At 39.9% G+C, this 16,772-nt stretch overlaps 1 protein-coding gene across 8 annotated transcripts in view; it reads right to left on the bottom strand.

Moving 5' to 3' along the window:
* smtnb (smoothelin b) overlaps nt 1-16,772 on the bottom strand; it is a 91,303-nt gene that overhangs the window by 44,039 nt on the left and 30,492 nt on the right. For all 8 annotated transcript variants that reach the window (XM_061906657.1, XM_061906656.1, XM_061906662.1 and 5 more), the window contains exons 2-5: nt 8,599-8,756; nt 6,108-6,186; nt 5,663-5,741; nt 2,092-2,171 (exon numbers count right to left, since the gene is read on the bottom strand). In XM_061906657.1, the coding sequence (XP_061762641.1) occupies nt 2,092-2,171; nt 5,663-5,741; nt 6,108-6,186; nt 8,599-8,756 (396 nt within the window). The remainder of the gene's footprint in view (nt 1-2,091; nt 2,172-5,662; nt 5,742-6,107; nt 6,187-8,598; nt 8,757-16,772) is intronic.

Below are 16,772 nucleotides of genomic sequence, written 5' to 3' on the forward strand. Positions count from 1 at the left end.
TGTCTAATGGTTGCTGGCTTTGGTTAGAGTTACACGTGCATTAATCCATTAACTGAGCCCATGCATTTTCCCTCTGATGTTTCATGAGTCTGTTTGTTTGAAGCTTGTGGCACACATATTGGATAAAGGTGCGTGTATGTTTGGCTGTTGAGGGGGGCCTAGCTGAGAAATCATCTGCCACGGTACAATTGTGTGCAGCTCAAAGAGATCTGCTGATGTAATGTGACTGGAAGGAGCCCTGCTGCTAGCTGCTTGTGTTGGTTCTGGACCCATCCACGTTCCGGCGCAGACTTCAGGCTGCCGGAGCACAGCAAGTGGGCCACCCGTCTGTGTGTGTGTGTGTGTGTGTCTGTCGGACAATCTGAAACCCCACCTATCACCTTCCAATCCCCTACTCCTACGTCCTGTTACTCACAACCTCAGCACGATATTGCACACAGCTGTCTGACAGGAAGTGAGGCAAAAAAGACTTGAATGCAGGAGCATCCTGTGACGGCAGCCTGCCGTCATGGCTTCCTAATCTGATTGGAGCACAAAAGTGACCAACTAGCGTAAGAGTTATTGTGTCTTCCAGCGGAAACAGAGTTGATCAAACACACTAAACAATCCTAACATTAGGCTGAATCCAAATTCTTTTCCCTACACTTTTTTGTCCCTCGGCCTCCCGATTCTAAAGAAGGCTAAGAGAACGGCTGAGTGCCAAGGGGTGTATACTGTAGCCCTCAAAATCAAGTGTGGTCCTGACCACGCTTGAAACCAAGGATTATGCGAAGAAGACTGAGCAGAAAGTAAATCAAGTACGTAATTATAATTATCGATTTTTATAGCAACATGGTTTGTACACTTTGTCAATGATTTTCCACGACTTTACCACAACCATTCCAAAACATTTTACTAAATTTCCAAGACAGAAATAAATTATACCTCAATGGGACAACTGAAAACTAATTATCGTGACACACATACTACATTTTTATGTTCATATTATTGTTCAGGTATACTTAGATACATCTTCTCATATCACAGTTCCAACATATTTTGCTTTACTTTTGCTTTGTACACAGCCTCAGCAATAAATGCATTTGGGGAACATATTGTGGTTTTGGCTTTTGTTAAACTATATATGTTGTTTGTTGGGAAACTAATGATGGTAAGTCTTCTTAAGTGCAGAGCAAGCCCAAAAACAAAGCCATAAGCACACCTGTTCTCACCACAGTTAAATGTTACTGCAATCTGGCTGTTTGTGTTTTTTGCCAACCAAAATGTGTATTTATCTTTAAAAAGCCATGTATTATTGAAACTGCACTGTGCAGGATTATGTTCAGCAGAGTCACATCGCTAAAAGAAGTAGCTACCTAGTGGGGGTGCCTGTTACAGCACATTGTTTTGGTTGTATTCATGAAACTTAAGATATATTTCCATGACTTTTCCAAATTTTCTGAAAAAAGATAACTTTCCAAGGTCTAGAAATTGCATTTTAAAAGAGATTCCAGGATTTTTATGACCGTAAGAACCATGTCAGTATTAAATGACTGAAATTCAATGTAAATATTGCCATGTTTTGAAAGTTGTTTTTATTTTCAAATCGATCGCCATACAAGCTAGCAAACACAGCTGTAAATCGTAAACTACTTTGTCAGTGTAGCAGCAAATGGACTTTGCCACAATTTACAACATTTCATGAAGGAAGCTAATCTTTCAAAATTTACATTAGCCATTGGGGTGCCTTAAAAATCTATTCACATCCAAATTGCGATTTTTTTATTTATTTAAATAACTAGTATATATATATATATTTATGTGTGTGCATGTCAAGTTTCCCCACACACTGTTAAAACCTTAAGAGTCAAGTTGCTTTTGACATACTGAGGTTACTTGTTTCATACACTTCTTGTGTTCTGCAAACTTGATCGCAGCAGCAAACAAAACCTCAGCGGCCACACACTCAGCACCCACAAATTAGTCAGGATTCTGTTCACATTTTTATATTGAGCCTGTCACAAGACGACTAATTTTTATTTAATGGCACAAGCCTTTTAAAAGATCTTGACAATCCTACAAGAAGTTGATTTTTTATGTAAGTGTACTCACCGCAGTCCCTTTAGTGCTTTGGGGCACTCGACTCTCTGAGTCCAGGCTTCGACCAGGAACTTTGACTCTTTCAACTATCCCTAAAAGACACAATTTACAACAGTGGCATGAGCCTAATTGAATTTTAGCATCATCTTGTTCATTTGTGGTGTGAGAAGAACATTTAACAACGATGAGGTGAATTGTTTGCAGTGTCCTCACAGATGGTGTTTGTGTTTACATCACGTAGGCAAATTATCGCAGAGATACAAAATGGCCGAAATGTTGCACACACTAAACGGCAGCAAGGAATGGCAGGAATTTACAATCTGATGTGGCATCATAGATTGTTATGTTGTGTTGCCATAGTTGCAGAGTTGAAACTACAATTACGATGACCTTTTGACTTCATGAGATGGTTTTCCTTGAAATTTATGTTCTCAAAGATCAACATAGCAAAATAGAGTCAAATCACTGACTTGAAGAGATATACATATACATATATATATATATATATATATATACAATTTTATTATTACAATTCACTTGACTACACCAAGTCGTAGAACCTTGCATTTATGAAATATTCATCAGCCAAATTAAGGGATTGTGTACATACTTTTTTACGTTTTGTATGCAATGTGGCGTGTATGTCATACATCAAAATAATTGATTTTCTTCATTATGGAACAATATCTTTTAAATGTTGCAAGATTGACTAACAAGTCATTATGTTGATTACTCCGACCCTTGGTAGACACAGGATAAGATAGAATAACACTTTATTGTCATTGTATTTAAAAAGAATGAAATTAAGTTTTCAGCACAGACCCGTTCAAGAGCAGGCATACATTGTACAGGGAGACAGAACAGGAACGCAGTAGTGTCACACCAATTATGCTAACCGTACCTGCCAACAACAAGCCGATCAGGACAAAACAAAAAAAAGAGGCACTTACTACAGTAACTTTATATCATGTTAGCTTTCACTGTTATGCTGATGACACCCAACTCTACATGCCCCTAAAGCTGACCAACACGCCGGATTGTAGTCAGCTGGAGGCGTGTCTTAATGAAATTAAACAATGGATGTCCGCTAACTTTTTGCAACTCAACGCCAAAAAAAACGGAAATGCTGATTATCGGTCCTGCTAGACACCGAACTCTATTTAATAATACAACTCTAACATTTGACAACCAAACAATTAAGGCGACACGGTAAAGAATCTGGGTATTATCTTCGACCCAACTCTCTCCTTTGAGGCACACATTAAAAGCGTTACTAAAACGGCCTTCTTTCATCTCCGCAATATCGCTAAAATTCGCTCCATTCTGTCCACTAAAGACGCTGAGATCATTATCCATGCGTTTGTTACGTCTCGCCTCGACTACTGTAACGTATTATTTTCGGGTCTCCCCATGTCTAGCATTAAAAGATTACAGTTGGTACAAAATGCGGCTGCTAGACTTTTGACAAGAACAAGAAAGTTTGATCACATTACGCCTGTACTGGCTCACCTGCACTGGCTTCCTGTGCACTTAAGATGTGACTTTAAGGTTTTACTACTTACGTATAAAATACTACACGGTCTAGCTCCATCCTATCTTGCCGATTGTATTGTACCATATGTCCCGGCAAGAAATCTGCGTTCAAAGGACTCCGGCTTATTAGTGATCCCCAAAGCCCAAAAAAAGTCTGCGGGCTGTAGAGCTTTTTCATTTCGGGCTCCAGTACTCTGGAATGCCCTCCCGGTAACAGTTCGAGATGCCACCTCAGTAGAAGCATTTAAGTCTCACCTTAAAACTCATTTGTATACTCTAGCCTTTAAATAAACTCCCTTTTTAGACCAGTTGATCTGCCGTTTCTCTTCTTTTTCTTCTATGTCCCACTCTCCTTTGTGGAGGGAGTCCGGTCCGATCCGGTGGCCATGTACTGCTCGCCTGTGTATCGGCTGGGGACATCTCTGCGCTGCTGATCAGCCTCCGCCTGGGATGGTTTCCTACTGGCTCCGCTGTGAACGGGACTCTCGCTGCTGTGTTGGACCCGCTTTGGACTGGACTCTCGCGACTGTGTTGGATCCATTATGGATTGATCTTTCACAGTATCATGTTCTCATATGTTCTCATAGTCATCAGTATCAGAGTATCATGTTCTCATAGTCATCATTGTCACCGACGTCCCACTGGGTGTGAGTTTTCCTTGCCCTTATGTGGGCCTACCGAGGATGTCGTAGTGGTTTGTGCAGCCCTTTGAGACACTAGTGATTTAGGGCTATATAAGTAAACATTGATTGATTGATTGATTGATCATCATCCGATCCTACGCAAATCATGAAGATATACAATATTAGCTAAAATAAACTTTTGTTGGGAAGATTTACGATCTCATCATGAACCACACTGCGTTATGATTATACAATATAAACATCTGACTAAAACTGTTATTTTATTGATTATAATGACAGTCTCGTAATATCACCACTAAAGAAAGGATGGCAGTCGTAGTCGAGAGGTATATTTTGCACAGTACACGGTAAAAAAAATGTCATCGCTCTGCATGTCTCAGTCGTCAAGTGCGCAAGAAAAAACAAGTGGGTAATTCCGGCCTCCACAATAATCAAACCGATGTGTGTTAAATCCTGTCTGACTGGGCTAATGAAGTAAGAGTTCAAGAACAATAGCTTACATATTTAATGTTATTTTGCACTTGAAAAAAAAACTATACCTTAAAAGGGGCCGTATTAAGCAAAACCAACTATCCTTACCTTTTGGGATCCCCATAAGTCCCGAAAATTGGAAATCAAACCAGGGAGGCATTGCGGAGATATTTATAAAACAATCTTGCCTTCCTTTATATTTCCTCCAAATGAACTGTTTGGAATTATCCCGATTTGTAATGTTTACATTGGTGATGTCAGCGGGAATCTTTTCCTTCAGTCTGCCATTGTAGCCTGACGTTGTTGTCACTAAGTACTTTATTTTTCTCTATCCTCTTGTTGGACGGACTGGCTCGTACATGCACATGCATTCTAAATCCATCAGTAGACTCAATATGGAAGTGTTCAAAACTACAACAAGGCTGGCGGGGCGGGGACGCATTAAAAAGGGGCTTGGCCGGGAGGAGGACTTAGGCACCTAAAAAAACACTGCCCACAAAACGGCGCATCCCGAAGTGCCGGTCAGAAAACTGCTTGAAGATGGTCTGTAAAACATAATCTATGCAATATTTTGACCAAAAAACCACCATAATATGTAATGTAAACCACAAGGAAGTGTTTTAAATACAAAAAAAAATACCGATTAAATGCCATTTGCAGTAGTGGAATGCAATAAAAGTACACTTTCACTTGTCATTTCTTTATTTCAAATTGCCCTTTCTAGACTTAAAGTTTCAACGGTCCAAAGTTGTTTATGGTGAAGAGAAAAAACAAAGTACATTTGTATTTTGAAACAGATGAGACATTTTCAATATTTGTCGATTGAATCAAAATGGTGATCAATAGATCTAGAACCTTACGAATTAAAATCTAATCAATTTGGGAAACTGACCATAACAACCAGCCCTAAACAAGAGTGATGCTGTCACACTCACCTTGATATTGTTCATCTCGAATTTGCCGGATGGCTGCTCTAATCAACTTCCTTTCCTCGTACTCAGCGGCAGCACGAAGCTACAAATGCAAACGACATTAGTTAATTAAACAAGTTTATATATTAAAATAAGAAATGTGTACCTCGTTATATTTTTAACTATTGTGAAAATTTATCAAATCATTTTGGTACTTTAAGAGATAGTGGAACACTTTCAGCACTCTTAGTGCCTTATTGAGCTAAATAATGCCGCAAGTAGCAGTTCCCATTGCATCTTGTAGCTAAACTTCCAATGCACTTCCGACAAACTAGTTGAGGCTGCCTCTGCTGGCTGCACTCAAGTAATGACCTTCACTTTGCCTCAAGATGTAATTAGTCAATTAATAGTGATAATCCATTATATTGCCCATTCATAAATTAAATCAAGCCCCTGTGCTGACACTCACCATCTTGGTGAGTTCTTCGACATCTCTGATTGCTTTTAGTTTGTGTGACAGGACATCCAAGGCCTCACTGGATTCTGACCTGCAGTAGCAGAAAAGTTAGAACATGTTCATCCTGACCGGTCCCTACATTAGTATACAAACTATATGGTTTCATTGACTTGATGAGGCAGCAGGACTCAAAAGTTGTCTTAGCTGTGCAAAAAACATTCCATAAATTAAAATAATTATATTGCAGCAGAATACATTTGGCACCACTCACACACAAAGTTTGAAAAAGACACCCCTCATCCTTTTTCATTTGCGGGTTCAGTTTTCTGGTTTGCTTTCTATTACTCATATGCTATTTCAGTTTTCCCATCACGTTTGCTTGCATTTAGGTTGATAGCATTTAAAGGGGACATACAGTATATTATTCCACCACTAAGAGCTAACTTGCATTTGGCATTTAATGTGTGGAGGTTTAGAATGTGTGGACGTGCACGCTTCTCAGTGAGGCACCTTTGTTTTTGTAACCCAAGTCATCTAAGAGGAGATGTGAATGGAAATGATTAGGTCTGGCCACTGGTTTTAACGGGATTCAGCAAGTACCTCACAACCAGGGAGGCTCAATCATTGCTGTGGTTCAGACCAGATGCTGAAAAATGAAACCATGTACCTACTAACACCTGAAAATTAAGCCCCCAAAAACATTTTTCGTAGACCTGAAACTTATTTTAAGCTTTTGGCTGTCAAACATTGCTTACCAAAGAAGAGCGACCTAATATTAAATGACTGCTTTTTAAAAGGGGTTTATCTTGTAATCTTATTGGTTGACAGCTGCTGTTGCGTTAATCTATTTAAGGTCAAACATGCCAAATGTGGATTTTGTGGTTTTTAAAAAGGGAGGACTCTGGCCCAAATTGAGTGATTAAAAAAAGTATATCCAAAGCTTGCAGTGTGGTGCCTTCTTTACTGGAGCATTGCATTTTTTTTTTTTTTTTTAGAAAAGTAATGTGGGATTAGTTGCAGAGCTATTTTCATCCTCTTAAACATATGAATGAATAAACATGTTTATTCTAAAAAGTAAAAATCTTAAATTCCCATTTAAAGTTATATTTAAGTAGGAAAACTATCAATGGGCAAATAATTTAGGGATGTGGGGGACATGTCCCCTGCACTTTTTCCAAAAAGCAGTTTTTGTTCCCTTATCCAAAAATAATGTCACACTATTGAATGGAGAGAAGTCGAACATTAGCGCCAGGTGGAAAGATTGATTGGCTTTCCGAGGCTGCCATCTTACCAATGTGACGATTAAATGACTGACAGGATGTGTCAGCTGCAATATAAGAGCGACTTGGCCTCCACACAGCAATATGAATCACAAACACAAAACAGCCAAAAAAAAAATCCAAACAAGAGAAGTGTCATGCTCTACTTAAAAAGGTAGTTATTTTGTAGACTAAGACTTGTACTAGCATAATAAAATTGCAAGGTAATTGTTTTTGAGGTTCCTGGTAGCACAATACGGTGTCAAACATGGGCGTCCTAACAGTCAAAACACAACTTCACAAGTGATGACAGTGTGAGGCTAGCGCACAGTGAGATCCAAAACACACACCCTCCCCACAAAAAACAAAACTGAAGAAGTATGATATACCGAAAGTTAGCATGCTCCTAGGAAATATAGACTTACTTGTGGCGCCAGGTCTGAGAGAGAAAAAAAATGGACAACTGGATGCCGAGAAGAAAGTTAGAGTGAAAATGTACATTTTCGGTATTTATTCAACCTTTAAGACATATTTAATTGAGCTAGGTTGTGTTTTCCTTGTAATGAATGTCCTTTGGGGGTTTGTGTGCATTTTGTACATTGCTGTGCATTTCCCACCGTAGCACAATGTCCTAAGTGTCAATCTTTTGTTCTTGCTTACATGCTTAGATTCCCCGCCAGGACATACAAGGTAAACAAACTAAATCACAATGCAATCTTGAAAAATCAAAGTTATATATTTTCATTCTGTTAATTTAGTTTTTTGTACAAAAAAATAAATGATTGAACAATTTCTTTCCCATTCATATTACTCCTAATCATGCATCTAATCCCTTCAAAAAATGCCCCCTATACGCAAGCATCATACCACTTCTAAAATCCTAAATTTGTCCCTGAATGCAACGCTTTTTTCCAAGACTGAGCTAGGAATGGAGCCAATAAGGAAAAAACGTGTAATGATAAAACTTCTTACACAGCCTGCACTTTTCTATCAGACTCATGGTTTAAATGCTGACATGTAACCCGATATGAAGACTATTTTATAAAAAAGGCAAACATAATGGAAAGTCTAGTGTGGTTACCATTTACGATTTAGCAACTTCACATTTCCAGACTTTTCCTACTGGTGTGCTAGGGAATGTGGCATCTGCCTTTATGTGCGTTTTCTCAGCATCTCCATTTCACCTTTGCGGTGCAGTTTGGAAATGGGACAATCGGGCTGTGTTTGTGCATATGTGGTTTCACCTGTGCTGGTTCTCCTTGTCCTCCTGCTGTTGGAGTCGTGTGGGGCGAAACCTTTTACTGGCCAGCGCAGCCTCAATGTCCTCGATCTCCCTCCTTCTCAACTCCCGGATGGCTGAACGGATGAGGCGTCTCTCGTCCAGATCCACGGTTCCATCCAACTGCATGAGCACCACAAAAAGACAAACAGAGGGAGCCGAATGATGAAGGTGCAGACATAGCAGGGCGCCACGCTGTCAAGCATCAGCCACTTTCCAATCCTACGTTAACTTAAATGCATAGTTCCATTCAAGGAAGTAACCACATAAAATATGGGTCTCTGACTAATACTGTAGGTCTGGTATAATAATAAGACAGGATACACATAAGTGACTTGTGTTGCATTTTGTCTGTTATAGAAACAGGTTAGCAAGTATTTATGTCTTGTAATTAATGTACATCAGAGCTTTTCAAATGTTTGTATTTTTGGTATTTAGTGTATTAAGATTCTGCAATTAGTGTTTGGATCCCACTGTACACAATATCTGAAGAGCATGGAAAAAAGCCTTTCACTGTGGTGTACTCTGCATGTGCCGAATAAAACTAGAAACATTGACATTTTCATTATTTCCAGCCATCACAGACCTGTAACAAAAAGAGGTGGCTGCCGGGCCAGTCAATGAGTAGTTATCCCATTGGTCACACCAATACATGCACCGCAAGAGATGCATTTCAGAAAAGAAAGGGTATTCGTTAGTGTATAATGTGGTTAAAGCCCACAGGGTTGTCATACAGAAATGTGTTCCTAATACGTTGCCCCCCATCTTATCCGTAAATGAGATGACCAATATATTAGAAACATTTATGCAATTCAATGCCACAAGACCTATGGCATTATATTTGGGTCTTAATTTTGGAGGTTGCAAAGGCACATTATAAGGACAGAAAAATATATACCGTATATTATATATAAAAATTAAATAAACTCAAGTGAAAAATAACAATGAGCGAATGTATATGTATTTTGTGCACAATGAAATTTTACATATTTGCCATTATTCCATATTAACACTGAATAATTACTGCTTTCTGCAAAGTCAGGCTAATGTGCTCGCTTGCCCCCCTTCTCTTCTCTTCCTCTCTCTCTCTCTCTCTAAACCTCACCCCTCTGCTCATTCAGATTTTTTTTCTCCACTCACTCAGATTTCTGCTGTGCACTCGTGCAAGTTTTGACAGTCATTTTCGTGTCCAAAAGGCAACCAATCAGAGAACTGAACAAATGTACGCTCTGACTGGCTGCTTGGTCTCCAATAATATCGCTTGTTACTTTATACCGAAAGCAGTAGTTAACGCCTGATGCAGTCAATTGTCCCAATTCGTTGTCTGCATCCTTCCGAGACGGTCTCTGCAGGTTTCCCAAGTCAAATTTAAAACTTAAGATCATATTGACAATAAATTAAAGGGGAACTATATATGTTTTTTATTTTGCCTATCGTTCACAATCCTTATGAGGCAGGACAAAAATATTTTGTTTTTTTTTTGTTTTCTAACAAACTTTGGCTTGTTCATGGTGGCTAGCAATGAAGCTAATGGGAGCAATAGATTCTACTACTAAATCACTTCAAAAATGCATTTTAAAACCGTCAACAATACTTTATTTATAATTCCGTAACCTGTATAACAACTAAACCGTAGCGACATTGTTCTTGTAAGAGCAAACACTGAGGAACTCTTTTTCTAGCTTACTAACACATCGGCGTGCTACAGTATTAGTCGTAGAGGCCAACCACGGTAAGAAATATGCTAGCTTCTACGTCAGCACAAAACGCTTTTGAGTTTCTACTACACAACACAATGCGATCAGACACCAATCTGTACAGACTGAAAAACATGAACAATCATATTAGTGTCTGTAAAGTACAAGCCCACATTTCATGTTTTGTTTGTACACAGCTACCCAGACAGCATATGCGGTCTGTCATGGCACATGCATGAGGTGCTGCATGTATCATGATCACTATAAAGTGTGACTCACTCGATGGACAGTTGTCTCCTTGGTCTAGCTGGCCAGGGACATTTTTCTGGTTAATTATGGGTAAGCACGCCATTTATGTCAAAATAGCTTGTCTCCATAGTCTACATTTTGCAACTTAGATTCCCTTTCACCTCACTCTGTCAGCTTCCACCTTCTCCAACGCCTCACCCTTCCTTCATGATGGCTTCTAAAAGCAGTAGTTCATCCTCCATATTTTCTGATTCAAAAAGATAAGGTTGTGAATCCTCATATGTCTAAAAATAATTGTCTTCATTGTTTGTTACCAAGTCTGCCATGATTAGAACACAACCGTTTTGTGTCTGGAAATAGCAACCCAAATTGTCGAACGTGCGCTGCTATGGAAACCATCCATGCATCTTCTTCTGCTTATCCGAGGTCGGGACACGGGAGCAGCAACTCATTTTGGCTGCTTGTACCCGTGATCTTGTCCTTTAGATCATAACCCAAAGCTCATGACCATAGGTGAGGATGGGAATGTAGATCGACCGGTAAATTGAGAGCTTTGCCTTCCGGCTCAGCTCCTTCTTTAACACAACGGATCCACACAGCTTCCGCATTACTGAAGACGCCGCACCGATCCGCCTGTCGATCTTGTGAACCACTCTTCCCTCACTCATGAACAGGACTCCGAGGTACTTGAACTCCTTCACTTGGGGCAGGGTCTCCTCCACAACCGGAGATGGCACTCCACCCTTTTCCCGGCGAGAACCGTGGACTCGGAGGTGCTGATTCTCATCCCAGTCGCTTCACACTCGACTGCGAACCGATCCAGTGAGAGCTGAAGATCCTGGCCGGATGAAGTCATCAGGACTACATCTGCAAAAAGCAGAGACCTAATCCTGCAGCCACCAAACCAGATCCCCTCAACGCCTTGACTGTGTCTAGAAATTCTGTCCACAAAAATTAACTATGAACAGAATCCATCCATCCATCCATCATCTTCCGCTTATCTGAGGTCGGGTCGCGGGGGGAACAGCCTAAGTAGGGAAACACAGACTTCCCTCTCCCCAGCCACTTCGTCTAGCATGAACAGAATGTATGACAAAAGGGCAGCCGTGGCGGAGTCAAGGACGGACGCGGAAAACATGATTTAACTAAAAACACAAGAAACCTTTCTATTGTAAACTAATTGAAACAAATATTAGCAAACATAACAGCTATTTTTCAGATTTGCCATAGAAGTTTTTTCTTGCATATCAAGTGTGTGCATGTAACAACAACCACAACGTCAGCAATGGTAAAGCACAAAAATATATTGTTTGTGAAAGAGACTGTTGGCATCTCAGCTAAAGCTAAATGGTTAACTTGTCAGAATTGAGCAAACCGATAAACACATCTAAAGTACTGCTACTGTATCAGCACACTGTTGTGAAAAACAAAAAGTGCAGACAGACAGTCTAAAAAGAAAGCGACCAATTATGGAATTTGGACGTGAATAATGTGGATAACATTCCAATTTGCTTAGCTCATTTTGTATCTAGTATGTATAAATACATTTTTCGAAAGCATATTGCCAACAAAAAATAACTAGTTTTTATTTAAGCATGACAGATGACATTCGCAAATCCTCCTTGCTTTTCTCACCCCACCATAACCTGAGTGTAAACACTAAACAGACAACCTTTATAGCTTATAATGTCAGTTGCTGTATTATCTTGTAGAAAAGATTAGGCATGAGAAGAGAACCTTGAATTGGAATAATGTTAGACATAGGACAATTATGTTTTGTTTTTTTTAATAGTTCCACTGCTGTGAGTATATTGCTACCACAGATAAGTTAACATGTGCTTATTGTATGTTAGTATAATTTCAGTAGTTAACATCTCATTAAGCTCATTTGGGCAATTGGTGCTATTTTACCCACATAACACTCCTTTGGGCGCGGAATTAAGCTGATCCTTGTATAGTTGTACAAGTGTTTGTGGCGATTCAGCAGCTTTTGTCACGTATATCCCGGATTTTTTATTTTTACATTATTATTCCATTCACAGAGATGTTTACAAACGCTTCCCTACTTGATGGCTCCATATTCGGATTCTAAACACTTTGCAGGTTTCCATTCACCGGTTTCAAGCATGCATTAAATCGATCGTTCATTGAACTTTCCCATCTATCGCAAGTACCTTGGCTTTGCTGTGGGCTTCGTTAAGTTTTCAGTGCTGCTATGCTAAGCTGTAACAACACCGCTGCGTGTGCACAGCACACTAGGTGGTGCGAACAGGTAGTAACCTACTTAAGTTCCATTTTGTAGTTACATCATACCGTCCTCAAAAATCAAAACACTTAAAAGTAAGACTGAAGTTTATGCATTTTTAAATAAAAGTCACGTAACAGCTTTTTGGGGGGGAATTCTAGACATTTTAAGGCCTTAAATTTAAATAGTTGAATTTAAGATTTTTTTAGACTCCGTAGATACCCTGTTCCAAGGACCCAGCCCATGCTGTCGAGAAAGCGTGGGTCCTGGAAGGAGTCCTTCATTGGAACAGCTGGAGCGACATGAATTTGGACTGTCCAGCCCAGTGGTTCTTAACCTTGTTGGAGGTACCGAACGCCACCAGTTTCATATGCGCATTCACTGAACCCTTCTTTAGTGAAAAATAAAAAGAACAAAACCAACACAGTGTATGAACTCACAACAAATTACACATCTGTAAATCAGACTGAAAATTAGAGGGAACATTGTTTGGGGGTATCCATAATTCGGCGATAGGGAGAAGTTTTTACAACCCCCTGAAGCCGACCCACCAAACCCCTAGAGTTCGATCAAACCCAGGTTAAGAACCACTGGTCTAGCCTTCGCAGCACTTCGTGGTTGAGTCACATGTTCACATCTTACGGCCAGGTCCACAAAGTGGATAAAAGAAGAGACAGAAACCTAACCAAATACTAAATCATGAAGGACTAATTCACACATGCACAGCATCATGCAAATACCATTTCCCTCGATTATATAGCTGAAAAAAGTAACCTAATCAACCTGAAACAATTAATCGATTATTTCGATTTGAATAAAACTTGTATTTATATTTTATGTCTTGATTAATCGTTTCATAGATTGATTCTTCAATTACCGTATTTCTTTGAATTGCCGCAGGGCATATAATATGCGCCTGCCTTGAATTACTGCCGGGTCAAACTCGCTTCGCAAAATAATTAGCGCATGCTTAGTATTACCGTCTGGTCAAACTCGTGACGTCACGAGTGACACTTCCCCTGTCATAATTTTCCAAATGGAGGAGGCTGATTTCAATACCGGTAATTTGAAATCGCATAAAAGGAAGAAGATTAAAATCTATTCAGTAGGATTTAAGGTCCAAGCTTACATCACACAAATTTTTACTGCATGCCTTTGGTAAGTGCCGGAGTGAGAAGAGGTTTTAAAATAATTAGCGCATGCTTACTTTGACCGCATGCCTCTGGTAAGCGCAGGAGTGAGAAGAGGTTTTAAATTAATTAGCGCCCTGGCGGCAATTCAACAAAGAAATACAGTAAATTAATAATCGATACCTGTAGCCCTGAACCAATCAGTGCAAAGGTGTATCTAATGTGACCAGTCAAAAAGTGAACATCTGCATGCTACAGCTATTAATTATTTGAGGAATCAAGTCATCTGGAGTAGTTTGTTTTATTAATCAAGTAATCGAATAACACATTTTATAGCCACGATATGGAACAAACACACAATCAAATTGTACTTCTGACTAAAATGTACCAAAAAATATTAATCAAAACTTTTTTTTTTTTTTTTAAACAAAAGGAATCAATTAATTGCTGTAGCTCTTCTCTAATTTGAGAAGACTGGTTTACCGGAGCGGGTTAGCTTCAGCTCTTTTGGGCTGACACACTCTCTCTCTTCAGTTTATTATTTGAAGTTGATTCTAATTTCTTATAACCGAGGCATAAAAGTGTGTGCGCAGCCAGGTTCTTTAAAGTTGTGAGCATGTGAGGGTAGATGGATCTGTCTGCCATAATATGAGCCCGATCTCTTTTGGCAGACAGCAGTAACCTGTCAACACATGCAGAGGTGAGTGGTCTAAAGGAGGTTGATACACGTCACGCTTAGCCACTCTCCTTAAGGATGCCTGCTGCTCGGGTCCAAATGTGCAGCGGAGAAACAGCAGGCCTCCTCTCTCTCTCAGTGCCACCCGGCTTCCACAAGCTGGATGTGCTTATTATGCCAAGCTGCAAGCTTTGACAGCTCCAAAGTAGGGGTTGATGCGTTGACTAGAGGAGGCGGAGGCTCACAAGGGATGACCAATGGTTTTTGAGGTCTCGCTGCGGTTTGAAAGAAGTATGCATCACCCTTGTGCTGTCATTTGTGGAAATTTAAGTGCTGAAGTGACTGCAAAAAACAAATGGGAGATGCTAAGAAGAACGATCAGAGGAGGAAGGGAAAGAGCGGAAACAGTTAAAATAAGGATAGAGATCAGAGGACAAGCAAAAAAAAAAAGCTACGCTGGGTTTGGCTATGTCTAAAAATGGGCAGAGAAGAAAACTGGGCGGGAAAGGGGACAGGTCATTCCTCACATTCCTGCTGACTCAAGAGGAAAGACTTGGTGGTAAGGACATAATTTAATTTGAAACTGTAGAGAAATATTTAGGGGAGACAGGAAATGACAACACGTGCTTGTTTCAGTCATTAGCCATTGTGTCTCCCTCCAAAACACGAGATAAACGTAATGCTTGGGGGAGCCGTCAGACACTGAGTTCACTGCTGACTGACTGTGTGGTCCCACTGCCAAGTTTTAGCAATGACTGATTCCTTTATTCATTACGCGGATCTAACACAGACCATGCCTCAAAAAACACTAATCTCAGCTTTTGAGTTAAGAACTGAACTGATTTACTTTTGTAATCTGCTCATATCAGAGTTAAGATACATCCTGTACAACTTGTTAAAAACAGAAGTGTTACACACCGTCTTAGCAGGATAGATGCTCTAACTGCCTAGACCACTTACAGGTGTTTTTTTACACGCTTTGTATAGAAAGTAATGTAAACAGGCATCTCCTCCTTTATAAACACCTGCGTATAATTGGAAAATATAGCTGGGGTTAGTTGTCACACAATTTACTGAAGTATGAAATGCTCTTCAAAGCATTTTTGATGAGCAACATGGACAAGTCGCCACCTCATCACAGGGCCAACATAGATAGACAGACAACATTCACACACTAGGGCCAATTTAGTGTTGCCAATCAACCTATCCTCAGGTGCATGTTTTTTTGAAGGTAGGAGGAATCTGGAGTACCCGCAGGGAACCCACGCAGTCACGTGGAGAACATGAAACTCCACACAGAAAGATCCCAATTTTGTAAATTTGCTAATTTCCAATTTGAGAGATAGCGCTCTCTAGTGGTAAGATGTGAGTGTGACGACCAAACCTGTACTGTAAATTAATTTCCAAAAGTATTAAAGTACATACATGTTAAGGATCTGGATGTACAGTACTAATTCAATTAGGCTTGCCCTGATTTTTTATCTATAACTGCATATTTTGGCATTTTATACCAATGCAAAATTGGGTTTGATGTAACTGCCATCAGACTTTTTTTTTTTTTTTTTTTATGGGAAAGAACAGGGAAGACTTGAATATATTCAAAAATCAGCAGTCACATTGACTGAAAAAAATTTGTATTTTTGGTTGAACAACACAGCATCATTTTTTTTCTAAAAACACTTTGGAACATTTAATGTAAAGAAATACGCACTAGTGCTTGTTTTCCCTCAAATTGATCAACATATGGATTGGAATAAATGATAAATACCCATTTTTTTCTAAAATACATATCCCCGAGATGAATGTTGTGGACTACTGTATATGAAAAATGCCTTTGTATCAGCGGGAGAGGGGTTAGTGCGTCTGCCTCACAGTACGAAGGTCCTGAGTAGTCAGGGGTCAATCCCGGGATCAGGATCTTTCTGTGTGTAGTTTGCATGTCCTCCCCGTGAATGCGTGGGTTCCCTCCGGGTACTCCGGCTTCCTCCCACTTCCAAAAACATGCACCTAGGGATAGGTTGATTGGCAACACTAAATTGGCCCTAGTGTGTGAATGTGAGTTTGAATGTTGTCCGTCTATCTGTGTTGGCTCTGCGATGAAGTGGCGACTTGTCCAGGGTGTACCCCGCATTCCGCCCGATT

This window comes from Nerophis ophidion, linkage group LG07 (genome assembly GCF_033978795.1).
Source record: "Nerophis ophidion isolate RoL-2023_Sa linkage group LG07, RoL_Noph_v1.0, whole genome shotgun sequence".
In the NCBI taxonomy this organism is placed as follows: Eukaryota; Metazoa; Chordata; class Actinopteri; order Syngnathiformes; family Syngnathidae; genus Nerophis; species Nerophis ophidion.